This window comes from Fundulus heteroclitus, unplaced genomic scaffold, assembly GCF_011125445.2.
Source record: "Fundulus heteroclitus isolate FHET01 unplaced genomic scaffold, MU-UCD_Fhet_4.1 scaffold_628, whole genome shotgun sequence".
In the NCBI taxonomy this organism is placed as follows: Eukaryota; Metazoa; Chordata; class Actinopteri; order Cyprinodontiformes; family Fundulidae; genus Fundulus; species Fundulus heteroclitus.
This window is the reverse complement of record NW_023397064.1, coordinates 15,949-41,069: the sequence shown is the minus strand read 5'-3', so window position 1 is coordinate 41,069 and position 25,121 is coordinate 15,949. Positions and strand designations below refer to the sequence as shown.

General features: G+C 43.0%; 1 protein-coding gene across 1 annotated transcript in view; it reads right to left on the bottom strand.

The window, feature by feature from the left end:
• Window positions 1–25,121, bottom strand: part of obscna (obscurin, cytoskeletal calmodulin and titin-interacting RhoGEF a) — a 55,676-nt gene that overhangs the window by 20,741 nt on the left and 9,814 nt on the right. Inside the window, exons 13-45 of the mRNA XM_036133454.1 lie at window positions 24,275–24,547; window positions 23,917–24,180; window positions 23,554–23,820; window positions 22,751–23,017; window positions 22,405–22,674; window positions 21,893–22,159; window positions 20,236–20,511; window positions 19,816–20,082; window positions 17,735–18,001; window positions 17,109–17,375; window positions 16,764–17,030; window positions 16,399–16,665; window positions 15,285–15,551; window positions 13,368–13,634; window positions 12,253–12,522; window positions 10,927–11,205; window positions 10,572–10,829; window positions 10,177–10,443; window positions 9,811–10,077; window positions 9,285–9,551; window positions 8,747–9,013; window positions 8,288–8,554; window positions 7,906–8,172; window positions 7,380–7,646; window positions 6,841–7,107; window positions 6,391–6,657; window positions 6,009–6,275; window positions 5,483–5,749; window positions 4,944–5,210; window positions 4,539–4,805; window positions 4,125–4,391; window positions 2,265–2,531; window positions 7–2,178 (exon numbers count right to left, since the gene is read on the bottom strand). Of these exons, the coding sequence (XP_035989347.1) occupies window positions 7–2,178; window positions 2,265–2,531; window positions 4,125–4,391; window positions 4,539–4,805; window positions 4,944–5,210; window positions 5,483–5,749; window positions 6,009–6,275; window positions 6,391–6,657; window positions 6,841–7,107; window positions 7,380–7,646; window positions 7,906–8,172; window positions 8,288–8,554; window positions 8,747–9,013; window positions 9,285–9,551; window positions 9,811–10,077; window positions 10,177–10,443; window positions 10,572–10,829; window positions 10,927–11,205; window positions 12,253–12,522; window positions 13,368–13,634; window positions 15,285–15,551; window positions 16,399–16,665; window positions 16,764–17,030; window positions 17,109–17,375; window positions 17,735–18,001; window positions 19,816–20,082; window positions 20,236–20,511; window positions 21,893–22,159; window positions 22,405–22,674; window positions 22,751–23,017; window positions 23,554–23,820; window positions 23,917–24,180; window positions 24,275–24,547 (10,737 nt within the window). The remainder of the gene's footprint in view (window positions 1–6; window positions 2,179–2,264; window positions 2,532–4,124; window positions 4,392–4,538; window positions 4,806–4,943; window positions 5,211–5,482; window positions 5,750–6,008; window positions 6,276–6,390; window positions 6,658–6,840; window positions 7,108–7,379; window positions 7,647–7,905; window positions 8,173–8,287; window positions 8,555–8,746; window positions 9,014–9,284; window positions 9,552–9,810; window positions 10,078–10,176; window positions 10,444–10,571; window positions 10,830–10,926; window positions 11,206–12,252; window positions 12,523–13,367; window positions 13,635–15,284; window positions 15,552–16,398; window positions 16,666–16,763; window positions 17,031–17,108; window positions 17,376–17,734; window positions 18,002–19,815; window positions 20,083–20,235; window positions 20,512–21,892; window positions 22,160–22,404; window positions 22,675–22,750; window positions 23,018–23,553; window positions 23,821–23,916; window positions 24,181–24,274; window positions 24,548–25,121) is intronic.

The following is a 25,121-nucleotide window of genomic DNA, read 5'->3' as shown; positions in this document are numbered from 1 at the left end:
ACTTACAGGAGCTGACGGCTATGAGTGAAGATCTTCTTCTCTCTTGCAGGCGTGTCTGATTGTCCTGCTCTGTCAGGATGTAGGCATCCCAGAGAGAAACGCTCACACTTTCTACATAATTTTCAGCATCCGTAGGCGGCGCTGGCTGTGCCTGACTCAGATTCAGAGTCTGTGTCGTTTCCTGGGCTTCAGGCTTTTGTGGAGCGAGCTGCAAAGGAGTTATGGCGGCAAGTGGCGGGTGTATCGGCTTCTGGGCTGCAGGGACCGGTTGCCCCGCCTCCGTGACTGTTATGTTTCCGTTGTAGGAGGTCACACCAAACTTGTTCACCGCCTCGCAGGTGTAAACACCGCCGTCGCTGTTGTTTAGGTTTTTAACCACGAGCGTGCATTCTCCTTTTTCCGTGGTTCTAATCTGGCGTCGAGGATCATTCGTAAGTTGTTGGCCGTTTTTCAGCCAGCGCACAGTGCTGGGCCTTCCATCCACAACACACTTCAACGTGAGCGTGCCGTGGAGATCCGCGTTCTGGTTCTTGAACACCTCCTTGAAGACGGGCCGCATGTCTCTGCGAGCTTTGTAGCCTTTGAACGCCGCCTGGATCTTGACGGCAGCGTCTTGCATTTGGGGTTCGTCCTCCACGTTGAGGTCGGTCTCCCCGGGAGAAGGTTCTGGTGGCTGTATCTTCTGGATAAGCAGCGGTCCGGTTCGCTCAGGACCAGCAGGCTGGAGGTGGATGGGAGGAAGCTCAGCGAAGGCCTCTGAGAAAGTTTCTTCTTCAGAAATGTAGAGCAGAGGGATCTCCTCTTCCGTGTTTGCTGGCTGGGCTTCCTCCGTTTTTCTCATTGGCTCAACAGCCAGTTTTATTTCCTGAACTAGTCCAGGTTCTTTCTTATTTGGTCTCACTGGCTGTTTTACTAGTTGCTTAACTTTTTCTTCTGTTTCACTGTCTGTTGTGACGGACTTGTTTCTCTCCAGTCTTGAAGTCTCTTCCACGTCTTTCTTCAGTGGCTTTCTTGGCTGTATGTTTGGCTTCACTCCGGACGACGTTACTGCAGCACTTTTCGGCTGTACGTCATCTTGATCTGTCTCTGTGTCCCTTGAAAACTGTCTTTCCATCCCTATTTTTACTTTGCTCTTTCTCCTCTCTGGTGGTTTTGGAGGGGCAAACTGAGGCATTTTTTCTTCCGCCTTTTCTGGCTCTTCAGTTGTTTGCCTCTGAAGCAGATCTGCTCTGGGTGTTTGTGTCAACACCTTCTCTGGCAACACCTGCCCCTTCTCTCTCTCGTTAGGGTCTTCAGAATCTTTTGGGGATCTCTTGACTAGTCGAGGGACTGTATCCTCTGTTTGTTTCGTAAGAGACTTGACTGTTTGATCTCCAGATACCACCTTTGGCCTGGATCTCGCTGGTGGTTTCACACGCTCCTCTTCTGTCTCTCCTTCTTCACTTTTGTATTCTGAAGCTTTAACATCTGTGTTGGTCATTTCTTTCCCATTAAGCTTCTCTTCTACGTGTTTTTCATCCTGACTGTTTCTCCAAATTGTTGCTGCATGTTGAGTTATCTCCTGCTTCACTTTGTTCGCTTCCTCTGAAGACTTTACTTGTTGTTTGAATCCCTTTTCAATTTCTCTTCCAGCTTCTGTCTCTTTCAGTTCAACCGTTTCGTCGCCAACCAGCCTCTCTGACTGATTCGCGCGAGAGTCGACATTTTCAGCACATTTTCCTCCATTCTCTTCTGGTTGTCTCTTTTCCGTGAAATCTTTTTCTGTACCCAAAGGTGAAGATGGCTCTATAACCCTCCTGCCAACCTTATAATCCTCCTCTGGTAGTTTAACTGGCTTAACATCTTTCTTGTGCATCTCACTCCCTTTCTCTTCATTCCTCTCTACTTTTGTTCCATTCTGCACAACATCAAAGTGTTTCTCTGGAGCTCTCGCTTGCTGGACGCCCTTTTGGGCTTCATTGTTGACATTCTGCACGGACACCTTCAGGTCAAACAATTGCTCTGTGTCTTTTTCTAAAGTGCTGATAGATGCTTTCCTGTTAGTCCTCTTTTTGGGCTCTGGGGGAACCGGCTTGGCCTCTGGCAGGCCGGGCCTTTCATCCGCTGGTTCAGAGACGGTGCTTTTCATCTGTGCCGGTGCTGCTCTAGGTTTGGCCTCTTGTATAACAAGCTGTGGCACTTTACACACGAAACAAAATAGTATTAACGTTAAAATAATCCTCTTGGCAAGATAAACTTGAAGTTAAAAATCAAGATGCACACACCTTTTATTTGCACGGTTGCAGATGTTTTTGCATTTCCAGCTTGACAAGAGTAGCTACCACTGTCCTCTAAATTAAGATTCCTTATGTTAAGCTGCAGAAAACGGCCGTCTTGTTTCATCTCGTACTTCTCGCTGGCTGTCAGAGGAAGGTTACCCTTCTTCCACTGCACAGGCACTCCAGGTCTGGATAACTCACAGGACATAGAGGCTGCACTGCCAACCTCAGCCTCAACACTTTGTAATTCTTTCATGAACAATGCAGCAGGCTCTACATTGTTAAAAAAAGGAAAAAGAAAACATACAATATCAAATAAAGGTGGTAGTGATTTTTCAGGGCTTAATTTTGCTTCTGAACATTCAGTATTAGCCATCATGACGGGTTTCTCTAAAATCCTATACAGAGATACACACCTATTTATCTTGATCACATAACTTTTGACAGGAACTGTTTAGAATCTTAAACTGTGGTTCTCAAAGTTTTTTAGAAGAAGAACTATCTCACTAAATACTAAAGGGCTATTTCATAAATTGCCATGTATGTAAGGAAGACCTTTGTAATACAGGGTAAAATGAGGCAGATTTTATGAAAGGTCTACCACATCTGTTAAGTGTGTGTTGTTTTTCATGTGGTCCGGATGTGATTAGTGCATGAATAAAGGGATCAAGGGTGGGGAATTCCCAGCAGGGTTTGGCAGTACAGACCTTAAATTTGATCATGATATATTGTGGTACTATTGTGATTATGATAAAAGTGATGAAAAAATACTATTTACAGCTTCTTGCAGTCTTTTTTGAGCCGCTGTATGGCTGTGACTTCCTGTCACATTAATTATAGCCCCATAAACACAAAAGTTGTGCTTAAAAATATTATTTTAATAATACAACATACAACATGTTAAAACAAAATTCAAAATGGCTTGATGAGGACACTGGCTACATAAAGTAATGTGATTTTTATCATTAAACCCCACACAGTAACTGCAATGTTAATTAGATTTAATTTGAATTTATGGATAATTATTACTATTCTCAAGTAACCAAAAGTGCAAAAAAAAAAAAAAAAAAAAAAAAGTGAAAATTACAATACTGGTAGTTTGGGGTTTTTCATATTTATTGTTGTCATGATAAAGGTAATTTCTTATCATGCCTGGGAATAAAATATATTTCTCCTTGAATGCCATAAAAGGTTAGATAGTTATTAACCAAACCAATCAGAAAGTAGATCAAGTGCAATCAGTTTAAGCATTCAGCGTGCCATGGTGGCCGGATCTGAACAGCTAGATCATTATCATAGTGTTGCATGAGATAGAGTTTATTAGTGGGTCACTGTGGTCGGTTGTGTAACAGTTGTGTAAAGGCAACAGCAGTGGCATAAATGTACAGTACACCTGGAGTACAAGGGCTGTGGGGAATTGCTGCAATATTTTCTAATTAATAAATCAAAAATAAATCCAAAGCAGGATTTTCTGTCTAGAAACTAAAGCATGGCTATATGAGGTTAAATTTATTACAATCTCCAATGTCTGACTTTGGGGGTAAATGGCACGCAGCATAAGTGGTCACCAAAACCTCTCAGTTCATCATCATTCATTTTCCTTTTCAATGGGGGATTAGGGGTACTCCACTGTACATTTATATTTAGAAATAAAGTTTTGTTCTGAAACTCTCACCCATTTTGCCAGCTTGAGCTTATAAATTCGTTATTAACCACTTTGCTTTAGATGTATCTCCTAATGTGTGAAGCCAAAATGTATTCTGAGTAGCACTCAGATTGAGAACCATGGACCTAAAGTTACGTTCGTGTAACAGATTAAGAAAACCTTATTTACTGCAAGAATCCCCAATGTCACAATAAACTCACCTTGAACTGCCACACTTGCAGTACTCTCTGCACTCCCCGCTTGGCAGGTGTAGCTGCCGCTGTCCTCCACCCTGAGGTCTTTGATGTTAAGCTGACAGAGGCGACCGTCTTGTTTCATCTCATGCTTCCTGCTGGCTCGCAGCGGCAGCTTGTCTTTCTTCCACTGCACCGAGACCCCAGGTTTGGAAAGTTCACAGCACATGGAGATCATCCCTCCCGCCTCGGCGTTCGTGTTTTGTAGCTTCTTCAGGAAGAATAGAGGAAGTTCTGTGAAATGATGAGAAAGAAAGAAAAACCCTTTGGACGTCTTTGTTGGGATTTAAATTATAATATTCTATTACATAAGAATTGGTATAAAATGTTGACTTATTTTTAAATCCTGCTCTAAAAGGAAAGCCTTCTAAACTAACAAACCTTTCACAGACACAGTGGCAGTGGTCTCTGCAGGTCCGGCTTGACACGAGTAGCTGCCGCTGTCCTCAGGTTTGACATCATTGATGCGAAGCCGAACGACGGAGCCTTCCTGCTTCATTTCATACTTGCTGCTGGCTCTCAGTGGCATTTTGTTTTTCCTCCACTGCACAGACGCTCCAGGTTTGGACACTTCACAGCACAGAGATGCTGCTCCACCTTCCTCTGCCTCCACACTTACCAACTCTTTCTTGAAAGATGGAGGAGGTTCTGTCAAAAAGGACAAGGAGGGACAGTTCTTTCCAAATACTGAACGCATTTAGACAGATCTCACGAATCCATAAATTGCACAATAAGTACACGCATGAGGCTTTACTGATTAAGCAATTATTTAGCAGTTTTGACAACCTTTCACTGTTACGGTTGCAGTGGTCTCTGCAGGTCCAGCGTGACAGGAGTAGCTGCCGCTGTCCTCGGCTGTGAGATCTTTGACGTAAAGCTGGAGGGAGCAGCCATCTTGCTTCATCTCATACTTCCTGTTGGCTCTCAGCAGCAGCCTGTTCTTCTTCCATTGCACTGCTTGCACAGGCTTGGACACCTCACAGCACAGGGAGGCCGTACCTCCCTCCTCCACCGTCAGACTTTTTAGATTCTCCTTAAAGAATGGCGGGAGCTCTGATGAAACAGGCAATGGTTGAAATTACACAATCGTGCAGCTTCAGCACAACAATAAATTCCTTACAGGTCACTTAAATCTGATTTATGGCTTTTAGGTAAGAACATAGGATCTTCTTCTCAACAAAATATAAAATCAGGCAGGAAAAGTTTTTCTAATAGAGGTAAAACGCTCATCGTCATTAAAAAGGACAATTACATTATGACAGTTTGGCATCATTTAGAGCTTAAATATTGCCAATTTTACCACGCACTTCTCCAAACTCACAAACCTTTGACAGACACAGTGGCGCTGGTCTCTGCTCCTCCTACTTGGCAAGTGTAGCAGCCGCTGTCCTCCGGTTTGACCTCCTTGATGTTCAGCTGTAGGAGGCAGTCCTGCTGCTTCATCTCATACTTCCTGTTGGCTCTCAGAGGCGCCTGGTTCTTCTTCCACTGAGCAGACACTCCAGGTTTAGAAACCTCACAGAGAAGAGAGGCTGTACCCCCTTCATCTGCCTTTATGTTCTGCAGACACTTCTTGAAATAGGGTGGAAGCTCTGGGAAAACAGACGAATAGGTTAAAATGTATAAAAACTATGAATTAGGTCACCTCAGACGTTACAAGGTAACAGTGAAGCATGTTGCGTTTTTGCAGCCTACTCATGTAACAGATAAGCACTATTTATGGTCATAGGACGTCTATATTGTTAGATTCCTGCAAGGACCCAATGCAAACATAGAAACCATGAATTTACACGAGTCTAAACTTGATGATGTTGAAACATTCACCAAGCGGACCTCTAAATGGATAATCACCTTTTACTGTCACATTGGCAGCCGTCTCTGTGCCTCCTGCCTGACACGTGTAGCTGCCACTGTCTTCAGCTTTCAGCCCATCCATGTGGAGCTGGAGGAGGCAGCCATCTTGTTTCATCTTGTACTTCCTGCTCTCTCTGAGAGGAAGTCCATTCTTCTTCCACTGCACAGATACCCCCGCTTTGGAAAGCTCACACTGCAGGAAGGCTGCACCTCCTTCCTCGGCCTCCACGCTTCTTAATTCTTTCTTGAAGAACGGGGCCGTCTCTGAGGAAGGGTACGGCGAAATATCATATACGTGAGATGCAATGCGTCCCTTTGTGTGTTTGCCGCTAAAATAAACGATATTGTCTCTGGGATTAACATTTGCAGGTTCACACACCTTTTACAGACACAGCAGCAGTTGTCTCTGCACTCCCTGCCATACACGAGTAGCTGCCGCTGTCCTCGGGTCTCAGAGCTTTAATGTGAAGCTGAACGATGGAGCCTTCTTGGCTGAATTCATGCCTCTGGCCGGCTCTCACTGGCAGCTGGTTTTTCTTCCAATGCACAGAAACGTCAGGCTTGGAAAGTTCACAGCACAGAGAGATGGAGCCTCCTTCCTCGCCGTCCCTGTTTTGTAATTCTTTCGTGAAGAAAACCGGTTGTTCTGTAAAATATTATAAGAGGTTTAAAAAGTTGCCCCTTTCTTCAAAATCACTCGAAGACAATCCAGTCACAACTGCCAAATAGTTTAGTGCATTTCTTTATCTTGCCAAGCAGATTCTCCTCAGCTGACTAGAAACACAATGTTGCTTCAAAGGTAACCTGAGGGCCTTCTAAACTAACACACCTTTCACTGTTACAGCTGCAGTGGTCTCTGCAGGTCCAGCGTGACAGGAGTAGCTGCCGCTGTCCTCGGCTGTGAGATCTTTGACGTAAAGCTGGAGGGAGCAGCCATCTTGCTTCATCTCATACTTCCTGTTGGCTCTCAGCGGCAGCCTGTTCTTCTTCCATTGCACTGCTTGCACAGGCTTGGACACCTCACAGCACAGGGAGGCCGTACCTCCCTCCTCCACCGTCAGACTTTTTAGATTCTCCTTAAAGAATGGCGGGAGCTCTGATGAAACAGGCAATGGTTGAAATTACACAACCGTGCAGCTTGAGCACAACAATAAATTCCTCGCAGGTCACTAAAACCTGATTTATGGCTTTTAGGTAAGAACATAGGATCTTCTTTTTAAGAAAATACAAAATCAGGCAGGACATTTTTTTCTAATAGAGGTGAATTGGTCATCGTCATTAAAGAGGACAATTACATTTTGACAGTTTGGCATCATTTAGAGCTTAAATATTGCCAATTTTACCACGCACTTCTCCAAACTCACAAACCTTTGACAGACACAGTGGCGCTGGTCTCTGCTCCTCCTACTTGACATGTGTAGCAGCCGCTGTCCTCCGGTTTGACCTCCTTGATGTTCAGCTGTAGGAGGCAGTCCTGCTGCTTCATCTCATACTTCCTGTTGGCTCTCAGAGGCGCCTGGTTCTTCTTCCACTGAGCAGACACTCCAGGTTTAGAAACCTCACAGAGAAGAGAGGCTGTACCCCCTTCATCTGCCTTTATGTTCTGCAGATCTTTCTTGAAATAGGGCGGAAGCTCTGGGAAAACAGACGAATAGGTTAAAATGTATAAAAACTATGAATTAGGTCACCTCAGACGTTACAAGGTAACAGTGAAGCATGTTGCGTTTTTGCAGCCTACTCATGTAACAGATAAGCACTATTTATGGTCATAGGACGTCTATATTGTTAGATTCCTGCAAGGACCCAATGCAAACATAGAAACCATGAATTTACACGAGTCTAAACTTGATGATGTTGAAACATTCACCAAGCAGACCTCTAAATGGATAATCACCTCTTACTGTCACATTGGCAGCCGTCTCTGTGCCTCCTGCCTGACATGTGTAGCTGCCACTGTCTTCAGCTTTCAGCCCATCCATGTGGAGCTGGAGGAGGCAGCCATCTTGTTTCATCTTGTACTTCCTGCTCTCTCTGAGAGGAAGTCCATCCTTCTTCCACTGCACAGATACCCCCGCTTTGGAAAGCTCACACTGCAGGAAGGCTGCACCTCCTTCCTCGGCCTCCACGCTTCTTAATTCTTTCTTGAAGAACGGGGGCGTCTCTGACGAAGGGTACAGCGAAATATCATATACGTGAGATGCAATGCGTCCCTCTGTGTGTTTACCGCTAAAATAAACGATATTGTCTCTGGGATTAACATTTGCAGGTTCACACACCTTTTACAGACACAGCAGCAGTTGTCTCTGCACCCCCTGCCATACACGAGTAGCTGCCGCTGTCCTCGGGTCTCAGAGCTATGATGTGAAGCTGAACGATGGAGCCTTCTTGGCTGAATTCATGCCTCTGGCCGGCTCTCACTGGCAGCTTGTTTTTCTTCCAATGCACAGAAACGTCAGGCTTGGAAAGTTCACAGCACAGAGAGATGGAGCCTCCTTCCTCGCCGTCCCTGTTTTGTAATTCTTTCGTGAAGAAAACCGGTTGTTCTGTAAAATATTATAAGAGGTTTGAAAAGTTGCCCCTTTCTTTGCAAGTATTAAAATCACTCGAAGACAATCAAGTCACAACTGCCAAATAGTTTAGTGCATTTCTTTATCTTGCCAAGCAGATTCTCCTCAGCTGACTAGAAACACAATGTTGCTTCAAAGGTAACCTGAGGGCCTTCTAAACTAACACACCTTTCACAGATACGGTTGCATTGGTCTCTGCAGGTCCAGCGTGACAGGAGTAGCTGCCGCTGTCCTCGGCTGTGAGATCTCTGACGTAAAGCTGGAGGGAGCAGCCATCTTGCTTCATCTCATACTTCCTGTTGGCTCTCAGCGGCAGCCTGTTCTTCTTCCATTGCACTGCTTGCACAGGCTTGGACACCTCACAGCACAGGGAGGCCGTACCTCCCTCCTCCACCGTCAGGCTTTTTAGATTCTCCTTAAAGAATGGCGGGAGCTCTGATGAAACAGGCAATGGTTGAAATTACACAGCCGTGCAGCTTGAGCACAACAATAAATTCCTCACAGGTCACTAAAATCTGATTTATGGCTTTTAGGTAAGAACATAGGATCTTCTTCTCAACAAAATACAAAATCAGGCAGGACATTTTTTTCTAATAGAGGTGAAACGGTCATCGTCATTAAAAGGACAATTACATTTTGACAGTTTGGCATCATTTAGAGCTTAAATATTGCCAAGTTTACCACGCAGTTCTCCAAACTCACTAACCTTTGACAGACACAGTGGCGCTGGTCTCTGCTCCTCCTACTTGGCAAGTGTAGCAGCCGCTGTCCTCCGGTTTGACCTCCTTGATGTTCAGCTGTAGGAGGCAGTCCTGCTGCTTCATCTCATACTTCCTGTTGGCTCTCAGAGGCGCCTGGTTCTTCTTCCACTGAGCAGACACTCCAGGTTTAGAAACCTCACAGAGAAGAGAGGCTGTACCCCCTTCATCTGCCTTTATGTTCTGCAGACACTTCTTGAAATAGGGCGGAAGCTCTGGGAAAACAGACGAATAGGTTAAAATGTATAAAAACTATGAATTAGGTCACCTCAGACGTTACAAGGTAACAGTGAAGCATGTTGCGTATTTGCAGCCTACTCATGTAACAGATAAGTACTATTTATGGTCATAGGACGTCTATATTGTTAGATTCCTGCAAGGACCCAATGCAAACATAGAAAACATGAATTTACACGAGTCTAAACTTGATGATGTTGAAACATTCACCAAGCGGACCTCTAAATGGATAATCACCTTTTACTGTCACATTGGCAGCCGTCTCTGTGCCTCCTGCCTGACATGTGTAGCTGCCACTGTCTTCAGCTTTCAGCCCATCCATGTGGAGCTGGAGGAGGCAGCCATCTTGTTTCATCTTGTACTTCCTGCTCTCTCTGAGAGGAAGTCCATTCTTCTTCCACTGCACAGATACCCCCGCTTTGGAAAGCTCGCACTGCAGGAAGGCTGCACCCCCTTCCTCGGCCTCCACGCTTCTTAATTCTTTCTTGAAGAACGGGGGCGTCTCTGAGGAAAGATATAAGAGCAAAACACAATAAAAAGCCATATTCAAAGTTTCTATTCGGTGATAGCTGATAAACCCAGAAGTATTTGAGCTTCACGCACCTCTTACAGACACCGTTGCCGTTGTTTCTGCACTCCCTGCTTGACAGGAGTAGCTGCCACTGTCTTCGAGCTTAAGTTCCTTGATGTGAAGCTGCAGGAAGCAGCCATCTTGCTTCATCTCATACTTCCTGCTAGCTCTTATTGGCAGCCGGTCCTTTTTCCACTGAATCGGGACTCCTAGTTTAGACAGTTCACAGTAGAGGCAGGCTGAGCCTCCTTCTTCACTTTCCACACTTTGCAGCTCTTCTTGAAAGAACGGAGGAAGTTCTGGGGGAAATAAAAGACAAAGGTTTCCTAAACTGAACACAAGAAGAAACTTTTGGACAAAATGAAAATATAAAGCAAAAACGATCTTGTGAAAACAATCTTCAACCTGTTGTTAAGAAAACATTTACCGGTCACAGTTAGTTTGGCAGTGCTCTGCACATCCCCTGTATCACAAGAGTACATGCCAGTGTCCTGGGGCTCAACATCGCGGATAAGCAGCAGGTTGATTTTACCCTCCTTACGCATCTCATATTTATCACCACTTCGAAGTGGAATATGGTGCCGCTTCCAGGTGACCAAGGTGGTGCAGTCAGATGTGGCGCAGGACAAGATAGCTGTCTCTCCTTCCATGGCCGTGGTGTCTTTGGGTTTCTCCTCAAACAACACTAAAATTTGAAATCGGTTTTGTAATGCAGAAAGTCTGATGAAAAGGAGATGACTGTGTCTGTAAGCGCACTTCGCCCCGGCGTATTTCCTACTCACCTTTGGGCTTGGGGACGACAAGCAGTTGTGCAGAGGTCCTCTCTTCCCCAACCACGAACGCTACTTGGCCCGTCTCCTCCGGGGTGGTCATGGTGAGGACCAGGCGGCGCTGGCGACCGTGGCACGTCATCTGGTTCATGTCGTTCTTCTGCAGAGCGCTCGCACCGAGCCACCAGACGCCGTCGCTCACGTCTGCGTGGCTCAGCTCGCAGACAAACACGGCGTCCTCCCCGGCTGTCACTGTTAGGTCCTGGAGATGTTTCACAATCCTGACACGCTCTGGGGGGGAGAAAGAGGCAGCGGCACAGCTGGCTTTTTAGAGAAATGAATGTGGTGTTTATTGGTAATCTTAATAAGAATAATCACTTCCACCTCCTTCTGTGTGAGAGCTTCAAAAGTTCAATTTAAAAACAAGGCAAAAAAACATGCAATAACTTGCTTGTAAATATGTGCCCTTCACCTGGCAAAGGTGTCTCCTGCCAGTAATTGTGAAGCAATTATTTTGGTGTTTTGTAATTTTTGTTATCTGTGCAGTGGAAAAATCTCCCCAAAAAACACCTGAAAAAGTTGGCTCACAACTGATTGTCTTTTGAAAGAGCTTACAGCTTCATCTAGCTTAACAAAAGCCCCAACATCTTTTAACATGATGCTGCCACCACCATGTTACATTGAGTTAGGTCTTCTATTGGTGATTTGCAGCGTTGTTTTTAAACGCGTATCTTTTAAAACCCGGGCAGTAAGTTGACGTTTGATTTCAGACCTGATCATAGTACCCCACAGGGTTCTGGGAGATTCTAGTCCGGACCGGATGTTGTCTTTGGAAGAAAACGCTCTCTCAACAACAAACGGGAAATTACAGGAGATTTTTGGCAAATGTAGAACACGAGTGCTTGCCACACATTCCTGCATCTCCATCACTTGCTCCCAGCCTCTTGGTCTCCTCCCACACCAGCTCAGTTATGGACAATGAACAAATATCAACAACAGGCGAATGTTACTACTGGTTAATCAGATTAGCTATAATAGTGTGTACCAAAGAAGACTGAATCCTGCAGCTAGATCAATAGAGGCTTCGACAAAGTAATGTGCACACTTTTATTTAACATATTCTCTACTTAACAGACTTAGTTGTGTTAAAGCTGAAATGCAGGATGTTTGTCACATCAAACGTGGAAAAGGGCTCACATTAATGTCCATGTTGTTCTTGTTTTTATATCATAAACATCTGGAGTGTTACCAGGGTTCTGTATTCTTTCAAGAGCCAATGATTCTTCAAATAAAAATACGCACTTTGAAAGTATGGTGACATTTGTTACATTCACCTACCCCTCACAGTCAGCTTGGCAGTGGTCTTCTTGCCTCTGGTGATGCAGCAGTACTCTCCAGCGTCGGCCAGTTGCGTTTTCTTAATCTCCAGAGTGCGCGAGGGGCCTTTTTTCTTCACTATGTAATGCGCTCCGTCTTCAATCACGGCGCTGTCTTTCTTCCAAGTGACGGGAACATTAGCGCTGGAAACTTCGCAGGACAGCAGCACAGATTTCCCCTCCGTAACCACTTGGCTTTCTAGTTCCTTCTCAAAGTATACAGATGCTGCAGCTGGTAAACACAAAAAAAAAAAAAAACAAACAGAGAAATCACGGAAAATATTTGAATTTACACCGAGAACAAAAACACAAATGTGAAAGAGCCTTGGTTGGGTGGTAGATCATCGGCCAATGCACTTCTTCATCAAAGGGTCAAAAGTCTTTGCACCAACACAGACCTTAACGTTATCTAATTGATTCCCTGTTTTCTTTGAAGTACTGCAGGTGAAAAGTTAAGTATTAGTTAAGTTAAGCATCGTTATTAACTTCTCATGTGCCAAATTCAAATATATGAATAACTTACAAAAAGTCTGTAATGTGTTGTTTATCAAACAGTATATCCTGTAAATTTACAGCTTTGTAGGTTAGGGTGGATGCTGAGTAAGCAAATCAAGCTTCTTCCCAAGAGCTGTGAGGGCAATCGCCCGTTGATGGGAGACTGCAGTCTAAAGTTTTAAAATCACCCCACTGTTACTAACCCGTCATAAATTACAATCACCTCAATGTTACTGCTCACTGCACACTATTATCTCTGAATATCTAAATGCACATTGCTGTAAACGAAGCCTCAAAACATCATTGTTGATAAGCAACCTACTACCTCATAATCTGTTATCTGTGACTTTCCTGAACGCTAAAAAAAAACAAAATTAACCCTTGTTCCTTGCCTGCTTGTGTGTATGTTTTTGCCTTCATTATTTGTAATGTGAACCGGAGTGGCCAAAGAGAAGTTTTGCCGCAGTAACAGGTGGTGACAAATGAAATATTCTTGATTCTTATCTGTGATCCTGAATGTTGTCTTCATCTCCACCTCAGATGGATGAAAAAGACTGAATGCAAGTAGCATGTTTCCCTTACCTCTCACGTTGACTTCAGCTGTTGTCTTCTGACCCCCGAAGACGCAGCTGTACTCTCCGACGTCCTCTGGTTGTATGTTCCTGATGGTCATCTCAGCTGTCTTGCCCCTCTGTGTCATCTGGACTCTCCCTCCGTGGCAGAGCTGGTCCTCGCCTTTCCACCACTGCACGGGCACCCCGGCCCGGGACAGCTCACAGCGCAGACACACGTCCCCTCCCTCGGGGGCCTCCTGGTTCTTCAGGCCCAGTTTGAATGTGAGAGGGATGGCTGGAGATATACATGGGGTCAAACATCTACATTTACACAACTACTGCTGTATTTATCATGACAGACACATGTTCACCTCTTACAACTTCAAGGGATCTTAGATTGGATTAGATTTGGGATGGATGATGCAAAGCTTGTGGGTAACTTTGAAATAATATTTCAAATTAATATTTTAATATATTATATTAGAATTCATCCTAAATAATGCCAGATAGGGTTATACTGCATTGTGAAAAACCTGGGCTGCTCAGTTGCTTTGATTTGCCCCAAATAAGTCATTATACATACCTTTTAGTTCAAGACAATATGTTTCTCATATTGCACATAATCTTTTCCAATTCTTTTCCTTCTCTAAAATACTGGTTAGGAGGTGTCTTCTTGAGCTTACCCGCAAAAACCCTCAGTGTGCCCTGAATGGTCAAATTGGTCATAAATCTGGGGCATTGTCTTCTTTTGATATTGGGCTCTGTAAATCCGCAGATGCAACACTATCAAACATTCACTAAGGTTCAGTTCTCATTTCCCGCAATGTTTGGATCCGGCGAGTGGAGGCATAATTAATTATTAAAGTACTAATTAACATCCCCAATTAACATTTTTATTTATTCTTTTTTATGAAAAATATGTTTTATACCAGCTTGAAGGTTGTTCTTTTCAAAAGGTAAATTTATGTAAAGTTTGCACTTTTGAGCATGGTGTACTGGATCTTCTATCCTCAGACCGCCTCCGCCGCAGCAGATTCAACTCAGTTCATGTTCCAGAAGATTGTTCTATCTATCTATCTATCTATCTATCTATCTATCTATCTATCTATCTATCTATCTATCTATCTATCTATCTATCTATCTATCTATCTATCTATCTATCTATCTATCTATCTATCTATCTATCTATCTATCTATCTATCTATCTATCTATCTATCTATCTATCTATCTATCTATCTACCTACCTACCTACCTACCTATCTATCTATCTATCTATCTATCTGTATGTATAGATATATAGATATATATCTATCTATCTATCTGTATGTATAGATATATAGATATATATCTTTATATATGTACAGTATATATCCACACAATTATGACAAACCGAAAGTTAGCATCAATCAGGATATGTGGAACTGTCTGTCCTTAAGCTATCTTCTAATGATAGGGGTGATTGATTGGGCTGCTCTGGGACAAAAACTGTTTTTGAGTCTGTTGGATTTGGTTTTAAAAGGTCCTGAAAGTTTTACTAGATGGGAGTGGGGAGAAAACAATGTGTTTGGCGTGAGTGAAGTCTGTTGCAAGGGCGCTGGCTTTCCTTTGGCGTCTGCAGTCGTAAACGTGCGTCAGCAGAGCGTTGGGAAGGTCGCAGCTTGGCCCACTTTTAGTACAGGGGCGGATAAGTATCAATATTGGTGCACTTTTCCAAATAATGTTAGAAATTTGAGCGAAACAGTCTTTTTATCTTCAACTGCATGAGCACAGAAACCCCAACATGTATTGAATCAGGTTTGAGTTTAATTCATAGTGCGTTTTGGGTTTGCTCTGCTTTGATTTCTGAGTTGTTCCCTGCAAAACCTAAAAGATATTGATGACGGTTAAGATATTAATGTGGGACACCAAGGCAGCTGTCCCAGCGTGTGACGTTTTTAATCTTACGTGTAACTGTGACATGCGCTGTGGTCTTGACGTCTTCACAAATGCAGCTGTAGAGTCCACTGTCCTCCGGTTGGGCGTTCTTGATGGTCAGCTCCATGACGCTGTTACGATTTTTGATCTGGTACTTGAAATCACTCTTCAGCAGCTCTTTGCCTTTCCTCCACTCCACAGCGAGGCTGGGCTTCGACACCTCGCAGCTCAAAGTCACGCTGTTTTCCTCCTCCACCTGCTGGTTCCTCAGCTTTGTTTTGAATGTGACAGGGGGAGCTGCAACACGAGGAAATGATCTTTGCTGTAATTTATGTTGCTTTGGGTTGTTTCATTTTATCCAAAACTACAATTTATTATTATTCCTTTATTTAACCAGGAAAAGTCCCATTGAGATTAACAATCTCTTTTCAAGGGAGTCCTGGCCAAGATAGGGTAAAAAGATTACATTACAATTACATTACGGTTTACAATAACATCTATCTAAATTACAATTTCATAAAACATTAGAAAATAATTCTTGTTCGATTATTTAACATTTTATCTGTGTACTAACATCTGAATTTTTATTCTGGGAAATTACTTAATTTCAACAATTTTTGGGCAAAAAGCTGTTTATCTCACATAAAAGCTACCGGCTAAAATAAAAGGCAAATTAAGGTTTCAGCTTCCAGATGGAAGCAAATTTAATTTGACTAAAGTACTAAAGTATTCTTTAGTACCCAGTACCCAGTACCCAGTCCCCAGTCGGTCGAGGCAGATGACCGTTCATACTGAGCCCGGTTCTGCTGGAGGATTTTCCTTCCTGTTGATGGGGAGATTTTCTTTCTACTGTCACTTCATGCTTGCTCAGTATGAGGGATTGCTGCAAAGCCATGGACAATGCAGACGACTCTCCCTGTGGCTCTACACTTCTCCAGAAGTGAATGCTGCTTGTCGGGACTTTGAAGCAATCAACTGGTTCCCTTTATATAGGACATTTTTGACCAATCTGTATAATATAATTGAATTTGACTTTCTAAAGTGCCTTGAGATGACATGGTTCATGAATTGGCACTATATAAATAAAATTGAATTGAATTGATTTTAGTTGCATTTTCAGTCCATTTTTTCCCCCCCGTCTAACCTTTGACTGTGAGCTCAGCAGTCGATTGGCTGTCCTCTGTTTTGCAGGTGTATTTGCCGGCGTCGCTCTCCTCCACGTTGTTGATGATCAGCTTGGTGAGACCGCTCTCCTCTTTCATCTCATACTTGTAACCGGCCTTCAGGACGACCCTGCCTTTCCTCCAGTCCAAGGCGGCTCCGGGCTTGGACAGCTCACAGCAGAAAGCAGCACTGTCTCCTTCCTTCACCTCCAGATTCTCAACTTCTTTCTTGAACGTCACAGGAAGAGCTGAGAGAGCATTTTTTAAAGAAGTTATCCATCAGGTTCTTAATGCCTTTAACTTTCTCACTTTGCAGGTTGATATTGTGTCTCAACGGAAAGCATACCTCTGACTTTGATGTCGGCTGAAGTCACGGCGGTCCCAGCAGAACAGCTGTACTCTCCTGCATCTGCAAGAGTTACGTTTCTGATGAGCATCTCGGCCACTCGGCCCTCCTGCTTCATCTGGTACTTTTCTCCATCCTTCATAAGTTGCGCGTCCCTCCTCCACTCCACTGCCTGTCCCGGTTTGGAAAGCTCGCAGCGTAATGTCAAGCAACCGTCCTCCACTGCTTCCTGGTTCTTTAGTTTCTGCTTGAAAGTCACCGGAATTGCTGAGGAAGCCGGGAATGTTACAAACTATCCAACGAACTACAGGATTTCATTTTATGATGGCCGCGGCTGTGTCTCACCTGCAACTGCGACACTCGCTGTGGTTTTGACGTCGTCACAGATGCAACTGTAAGAGCCGCTGTCCTCAGGGAGACTTTTCCTGATGAGGAGTTCTGGTCTGGTGCCGATGTGCCTTATCTGGTATTTCTCGCCGCTGGTTAGCACGACGTCCTCCTTCCTCCACTGCACCGGGAAGCCCGGTTTGGAGAGCTCACAGCAGAGCGTCACTCCACTGCCCTCCTGTACTTGAATATTCTGTAGTTCCTGAAGGAATTTGACGGGCTTTTCTAGAGCAAAGACAGAGAAAAACACTCAGATTATGAGCTGTTACATCTCAGCAGCACAAACGGTAAGATAAACTGGGGAAAAAACAATGAATGCATGTGCACATGTCATCCCTTCCTCTTCTATCCATTCTATACTTCCCTATTCAGTTTCAACATAATCTCCTCATCCCTCTGCATGAACTCTACTTCCTCCACATATCCTCCTCATTGCCACCCCTCTTCATCACAATTTGGATTATTTACCCCCGTTTTGTTTTCGTGGTACTCATGAAATGTCTTTTCAAACATGAAAATGTAAACTATCAAAACAAAATAACTTTTCCCGGAGGAAGGTTTCAATTACAGGAAGCTTTACACACCATTCACTGTGAGGCGCGCTGTGGTCCTCTCTTCCCCGCACATACAAGTGTAATCCCCAGAGTCCTCCACTGTGAGCTCGGCGATCTTCATTTCCACCCGCAGGTCTTTCTTCCTCATCTGATACTTGTCTCCGTTCTTGAGCAGCTCTCCTCCTTTCCTCCACTCCACCGAGGGAGCAGGCTTGCTGAGCTCGCAGTGCAGAGCCACAACGTCGCCCTCAGTGACCTCCTGGTTAACTAACGGCAGCGTGAAGCTGGGAGGGAGAGCTGCCAATAACGACACACAAAATAGTCATTTTAATTTGTCACGATGCTGTGCCTGAGACTGGATAAAACATGGCAGAAATGACGGGGAATGGAGGATGTCTCAGGTAAAACATCTCATGCTCATAATGGTCTCTGTCTTTAGATCATAAGTAGATATTATCCACTTATACCAGAATATGGAAAAAAATAGTGATGGTTTAGGTGGTGAGTCTGTGACTGGCACCACAACACAAGCACACCTTTGTTTTGATCTGGAACAAACTACTGTGGATCTCAGAAATGTACACACCCCTGGTAAAATCCCTGCTTTCGGGTGACAAAAAACACAAAACAGGACTGAATGATTTCAAAACTATTCCCCCTTTAATGTAACGTTTATCCTTTGCAATTGATTTGAAGACAACCTATTTAGCAAGAGGTCTATAAAAACAACAGAGCTGCAATAAGGGAGTCACAGAAATGTACAGAACCTTAAACTAACACTATGTAGATGCTGCTTTTGATTCAATTTCTGCATTCAGTCCTTTGGGTACACACCTAAAATGAACTATGGGGGATCTGCTTAAGCTGAAACAAAGTTTGGTTCTCATGATCATTTGCATCCTAGATAAGTTTCAAAGGATCAAAAAGATCTCATCGTGCAAAGGTATCAGTCAGGAGAAGAGTACAGGAAAATGCCAGAATAGTATTTTCTATGAAGGAAGCACACTCGCTTAGATAAAGTTCCCCAGAAATCTTGTTGAAAAAATGTGTTTTGGTCTAAAAAAAATCAAACTTCAAAAATCCAAAATTCATGCACGACACACACATAAAAGCTAAACACGGTGGTGGCAACCTGGTGCTGCGGGGTTGCATCTATTCTGGTGGAGCTGATGTAGCATTTTTTTTTTTTTTTTTTGTCAAAGTGAATTCATTTATGAAAAGTAATAAATTATGGTTCCGTTGGGACAAAAAAATGGTGAGTGTTTGTCAGAAACAGCAACCTTATCAAAAACCTCTGTCTTTGTTTTTGTAGGATATCAGTGCTGTGTTTGATATATTTGATCGTAGCATACTGGTTGACAGATTGGAAAAGTGGCCAAGATCAACTGGACTTTGCTAATGCGGCTCAGATCTCATCTGACAGATGAAAACTGAAGCTTTTTTTAAATCTAATAAAAATCTGTTTTTGTCAAGCAATATGGCAGTGAACAAGAAATATTCCCAATTTTGACACATTTTGGCTACTAACACAATTGCAATGCAAAATGGTTGATATACTGCCAAGGGAAAAAAAATTGTTGAATTACCAAAGTTGACCTAATGCTGAAAATGAATCACAAATATTTTTAAAATAATTTTGCATTGTCCCATTTTATATTTTTGGAAAAACAGCTGCTTTCAACAAGGGTGTGTAATTTCTAAGATCTACCACGTTTGACATGTAATATAAATTACATGAAAAAAAGACTAAAACTACTCCAATTACTATTGTCACAAATGAGTCAAGGAAACCTTAAGACAAGGAAAAATGTGGGGAGAAGTAATGAACAGTGTGACACAAAGCCATGGTTGGGATAAATAGGTGGGTGACATGTATGAAGCAGAAAAATCTCTCCTTTTCATCGTTTCAAGACACAATGGAGCTCTGACTGTGAGAGTGTGATTTCTGGCTTTTATTTTAAAAGGCTGACCTCTTTGACTCCTGCGCTCAGTGGATTCTGTTGAATACACGGTAAATCAGTTTGGCAGAAAGAAGAACGTAATCTTTGTAGTCATTAATAAAAAAGTGTTCTGGTGCATTTTTTCAGAAGCCGTGGGGATTCTGGTCTCACCTCGGACTCTGAGCTCAGCGGTGGATTGGCTGTGTTTCGTCCTGCAGGTGTATTTGCCAGCATCGCTCTCCTCCACCCTGTTGATGGTCAGTTTGGTTAGACGGCCCTCCAGTTTCATTTCATATTTCTCTCCAGGTTTCAGGACGACTCTGCCTTTCCTCCACTCCACGGGGGCTTCGGGTTTGGAGAGCTCGCAGCAGAAAACTGCGCAGTCTCCTTCTGTGGCTATCAGGCTCTGGAGCTCTCGCTTGAACGTTACAGGAAGTGCTGTTATGGGGGTATAGGGAGAAAAATGGCAATTAAAGGTTGATTTATTTTGAAAGATTAAAAAAAAACAAATATAATGACCTACTCCTACTTTTCTCTAAGTCATAAAATTTCATAACTCCCGTCATGGTTCATCGTCACACCTCCACTTACGTTTGACTCGTACGTCTGCTGAGGTTTTCTCATCTCCAGTGACGCAGCTGTACCTCCCTGCGTCATTGGGTTGCACGTTGGAAATAGTCATGAGAGCTTTCTTTCCTTCCACCTTTATCAGGTATTTGTCTCGGCTCAACTCTTCGGACAGCACCTGACCGTCTTTCAGCCACTGGATGGGGACGCCTTTCTTTGACAGCTCACAATGCAGAGTCACACCGTTCCCTTCTTCCACTTCCTGGCTCTTCAAGCCCACTTTAAATGTGGCAGGAACCGCTGTGAAAACAGAAATCATTTACACAGTTTAAGCCAAGATGAGACAAAAGCAAACAGTAGTTTTACAAACCCTCATCATGAGCAAAAATATCACAATAATTTGGAGCTTTTAATGACACATATGAACCGTTGTTTATCCAGGGTGGAATGACAGCACAAAGCTCAAAGATAGCCATTTTAAGAAAAAAATAAGAATTGGGTGCACTATTTTTTTAATTTATTGCTGACTTTTTTCAAAGCTGCACATCATAAAAACTAAATATAGAGGCTCAAATATATAGATACACTGCAAAAATAGAACTAAAAATAAGAAAATATTTCTTGAAATTAGAGTATTTTTCTTTGATTTGAGCAGGTAAATAACATTATTTGCCAGTGGAATAAGATTTTTACACCTTAAAATAGGAACAATTCATCTCCATCATCTTATTTCAAGTGCAGGATGTCTAATTATCTTATTTTAGGGGTAAAAATACTCATGCCATTGGCAAATAATCCTATTTACCTGCTCAAATCAAGGACCAATACATTAATTTCAAGAAAATTTTACTTATTTTTAATTCCCTTTTTGCAGTGTACGTCCCCAATAACATTTGGATAAATGTTACACCTTGATCACATCCCATGACTGGCCATCAGCGTTGACTCTTAGAGCTCCTTCAGTGACGGACTGCTGCACACTAAATGCACTAAATCTTTTTCTCTTCCTTGCTTTCTCATTTACCTTTTCGTTTCTGTGTCCATTGAATGTGAAATAATATCTAATATATTTTTTTACAAATATATAAAGGGGAGCACTATAGCGAAAGCAGTAATGCTCCACTTGTGAAAGTAAATCTGTTGGGCTCTCTTTGACATTAAGACAGCAATTCTTAATGCTACACACACGCACATAAAAAATAACCTTCTCCAGAGGGCCTATAGGCTTTTTCATGTAGGTTACTCCACATTGCACTTGTGTTTGATCCCAAAACACTTTAAAACTTGTTTGGCAATGGAAAAGGTGGCAAACTTCCCAAATGGTCCTGACCAATGTTGGAAACGTGCAGACTGTGCATGGGCCATGCCAAGAAACCAACCAAATGAAATGAAGCCCTATTCTGCCAAGAAGAGTGTTCTAACGTCCAGCTAGACGTTTGTGAAAAGTTGCAAAAAGAGATTGTTGCAGGGACTTTGATCCGAATATGAGTAAGGGGTGAATGTATATATCTGAATCAGTGTATGTGTTGAATTTGACAAATGATAAATAAATTAATTTAGACTTTAATTTAAACCCCGATTTTTATTTCTAAATTAAAAAAAGGGAAGTTTTTCATCATCCGTACCTTGAAAAATATTGACAGAAATGCATAATTTAAAGCTAACAAAAGGAAACTCATACCGATAACTTTGACAGTTGCCTTAGTCTTTTGCTCTCTGCACACACAGGTGTAGACACCGCTGTCCTCCGGCGCAGCGTCTCTGATGGTCAGCTCCAGGGAGGAGTCCCTCTGCTTCATCTGGTACTTGTCTCCGTTCTCCAGCGTCTCTCCTCCGAGCCTCCACTCCACCGGGACACCGGCTTTGGAAATCTCACAATTCAGCGTGATGTTGTGTCCTTCCTCCACTTGCTGGTTCTTCAGCTTTTGCTTGAACGTTACAGGAATGGCTGCAAGTAAAAAAAAAAAAAGGTGTGTTGATAAGTTTAAATTGAACAATCAGAGTAAGCATTCTGAAAACGTCTGACCCCAGCTTTTAAACCCGTTTACACCTTTTTCAATCAGACAGAATCGAATTATTCTAATAGAGATATGAAATGTGAAATGTTCTGGCTTGATCTTCTTTTGTTTTGTCGATATCATTTATAACCACAAGCCTGAGTCGTTTCTGAATGAAACATTGTGGCTTCAGTACCATTCACAGTCAGAGTGGCCGTTGTCTCAATGTCTCCGCAGATGCAAGTGTAGATATCGCTGTCTTTAGGAGTCACATCAATGATCCTGAGTTCAATAAGTGTGTCTCTCTGTCGCACGTGATACTTTTCTCCGTTCCTGATGACTTCGTCTCGACTTTTCCTCCATTCGGCGGTTTGACCCGGCTTGGAGAGTTCACAGCGAAACGTCGCCGTGTTGCCCTCCTCAATCGACACGTTCCTCAGCTTCTGCTTGAAGGTGACTGGCAGAGCTGAGGAGTCATAGATGTAACCGCTGGTTAGCTAACCAACTCCATCCTGTCAGCTCCGGAGTTTATAAAAGCTTACCGGTGATCCTGACTGTGGCAGACGTTATCTGATCAGCGCACACGCAGCTATACTCCCCGCTGTCCTCCGGGACAGGCTTCCATATCAGGAGCTCCAAGGTGGTCTCCCGTTTCCTCATCTGGAACTTGATGCCGTTCCTCAGCAGCTCGGGCTCCTTCCTCCATTCCACCGTTATGCCAGGTTTGGAGATTTCACAGCGTAATATCACACTGCTGCCCTCCTCAGCTTGCAGGTTCTTCAGTTGCTGAGTGAACGTAATGGGAATTGCTTGAGGGGAAAAAAGAAAGAACATTTTGAACACTTAACAGCAAACCAGGCCACAACAAAGCACATCAAGTTGAGTGTGTTGGGGGATTTTTTTGTCATTTTTTTTTTTTTTTTTTTGCTTACTTTTGTTGTTTCCTTTTGTTGGTGTAAAAAGAATGTAGGGAAGTTTGAATATATGTCAGTACATGTGTATGTAGGCATATATATATATATATATATATATATATATATATATATATATATATATATATATATATATATATATATATATATATATATATATATATATATAACCGGGAAGTACACATAACATCATCTGAATACTCCGATTTCTTTTGTATTATTATTCTTATTTTTTATTCTCATTTTCTTTTTGATCCACTGTATATAGGAAGATACACCGTATATAACTGATGCACCCTTTCCTACTCCTGACTATTGACTGACTATTGAGCCGATGTGACAAGTGAATTTATCCAATGTGAGATCAATAAAGACTATCTTATCTTATCTTAAATTTGAATTAAATAGCTCACCGTGTACTTTGAGACTAGCTGTCGTCTGGTGTTGTCTGCACTGGCATGTGTACTCTCCTGAGTCCTCAGGCCTGAGTGCTTTGATGGTGAGAGAGATGATGGTCTTCCTCTGTTTCATGACGTACTTATCTCCAGGTCGGATGTTCTCAAAACCTTTCCTCCAGTGAAACTGGACTCCAGGTAAGGAGTATTCACAGGTTAATGTGACGGCCTCTCCTTCCTTGGCCTCTACAGCGTTCAGAGGCTGGGTGAACTCTGCTGGGATGGCTAAAGAAGACAGAAACCTTTACAAAAATCCCATCAAAACTCTATGATAAACAGATGCAACATGGTAACAACAGTTGATAGAGCTCAAATCTAAACCTTTGACAGTGACGACAGCCGTGGTCGTGACAGATCCAGCGCTGCACTCGTACACTCCAGCATCGCCGCTGCTAACCTCTCGAATGGTTAGTCGTGCCTCGCAGCCAGAATGGCTGGTGAAGTATCTGGAGGAGTGCCACATCAGGCAGCCATCTTTGTACCACAAGATGTGGCACGGTTTGGAAGTCACACAAGACAAAACTAAGCCGCCGCCCTCAAAAGCCTCACAGTCCTCCAGTGCTTTGATGATGGTTGGACGCCTCTCTGGGAATGTGAAGACAACCAGACTTATAATCTCCGACTGAAACGCCAGGCGCAAATGAATAACAAAAGCTCTTAGAAAGCTCAGAGTCCTTACCTCTAACTAGAAGTGAGGCGTACGATCTTTTGTCCCCTGCTACAAATGAAATAGTGCCAGTGTCTTTACGAGCAAGCTGTCTAAATGTGAGGGTGTGAAGGCCTCCCGGTACCATCTGGATCTCATTGAGCTCGTTGGTATAAAGCAGAGTCTCGTCCAGGTACCACTTGACCCCCCAGTAGTCATCGGGACAAATTCGGCACCTGAATGTGACCGTGTCACCTTCAAGGCACTCCACGTCTTCTAATTCATCCAAGATGATCACCTTCTGACCTGGAATGTGGAAGAGTCAAGAGCTCATGAACACTAAAGGCAGTAGTCATTATCAGCTTCTGAACTTTTGTCACATTACAACAACATGTCATTTATCAGGATTTTATGTGACCTGAGTTCAATAAAGCACTTGGTTAAAAATATTCTAGACATAATCTGAAAAATACGCTATGCTGTTACCTAAAGCCCAGATGAGATGTTATTTCGTCAACTTGCAGTTAAAGCTACAAGTCTTTTGGGACATTTCTCCGCCAACTTTTCAAATCTAGTAACTGAAAACTGACTTTTTTGTTTTGTTTTTCAAAATGCTCAGTCAGACTGGTCAGAGAGTTTCTGAAAATATAAATTTTTAAGTCCTGCAACAGATTCTCATTGTGGACTATGACTGGGTCATTTTAAAACACAAACATGAATTGAACTTCAAATTTCCTGCTAGGTCCGACCTGTATTTAACGTAATCCAACTTCCCATCAGCTCTAATTGGTTTATTTGCTGCTACTAAAGAAATGCAGCCCCACAGTATGATGCTGCCACTACCATGTTTCCTTTTGGAGATGGTGTGTTCAGAGTGACG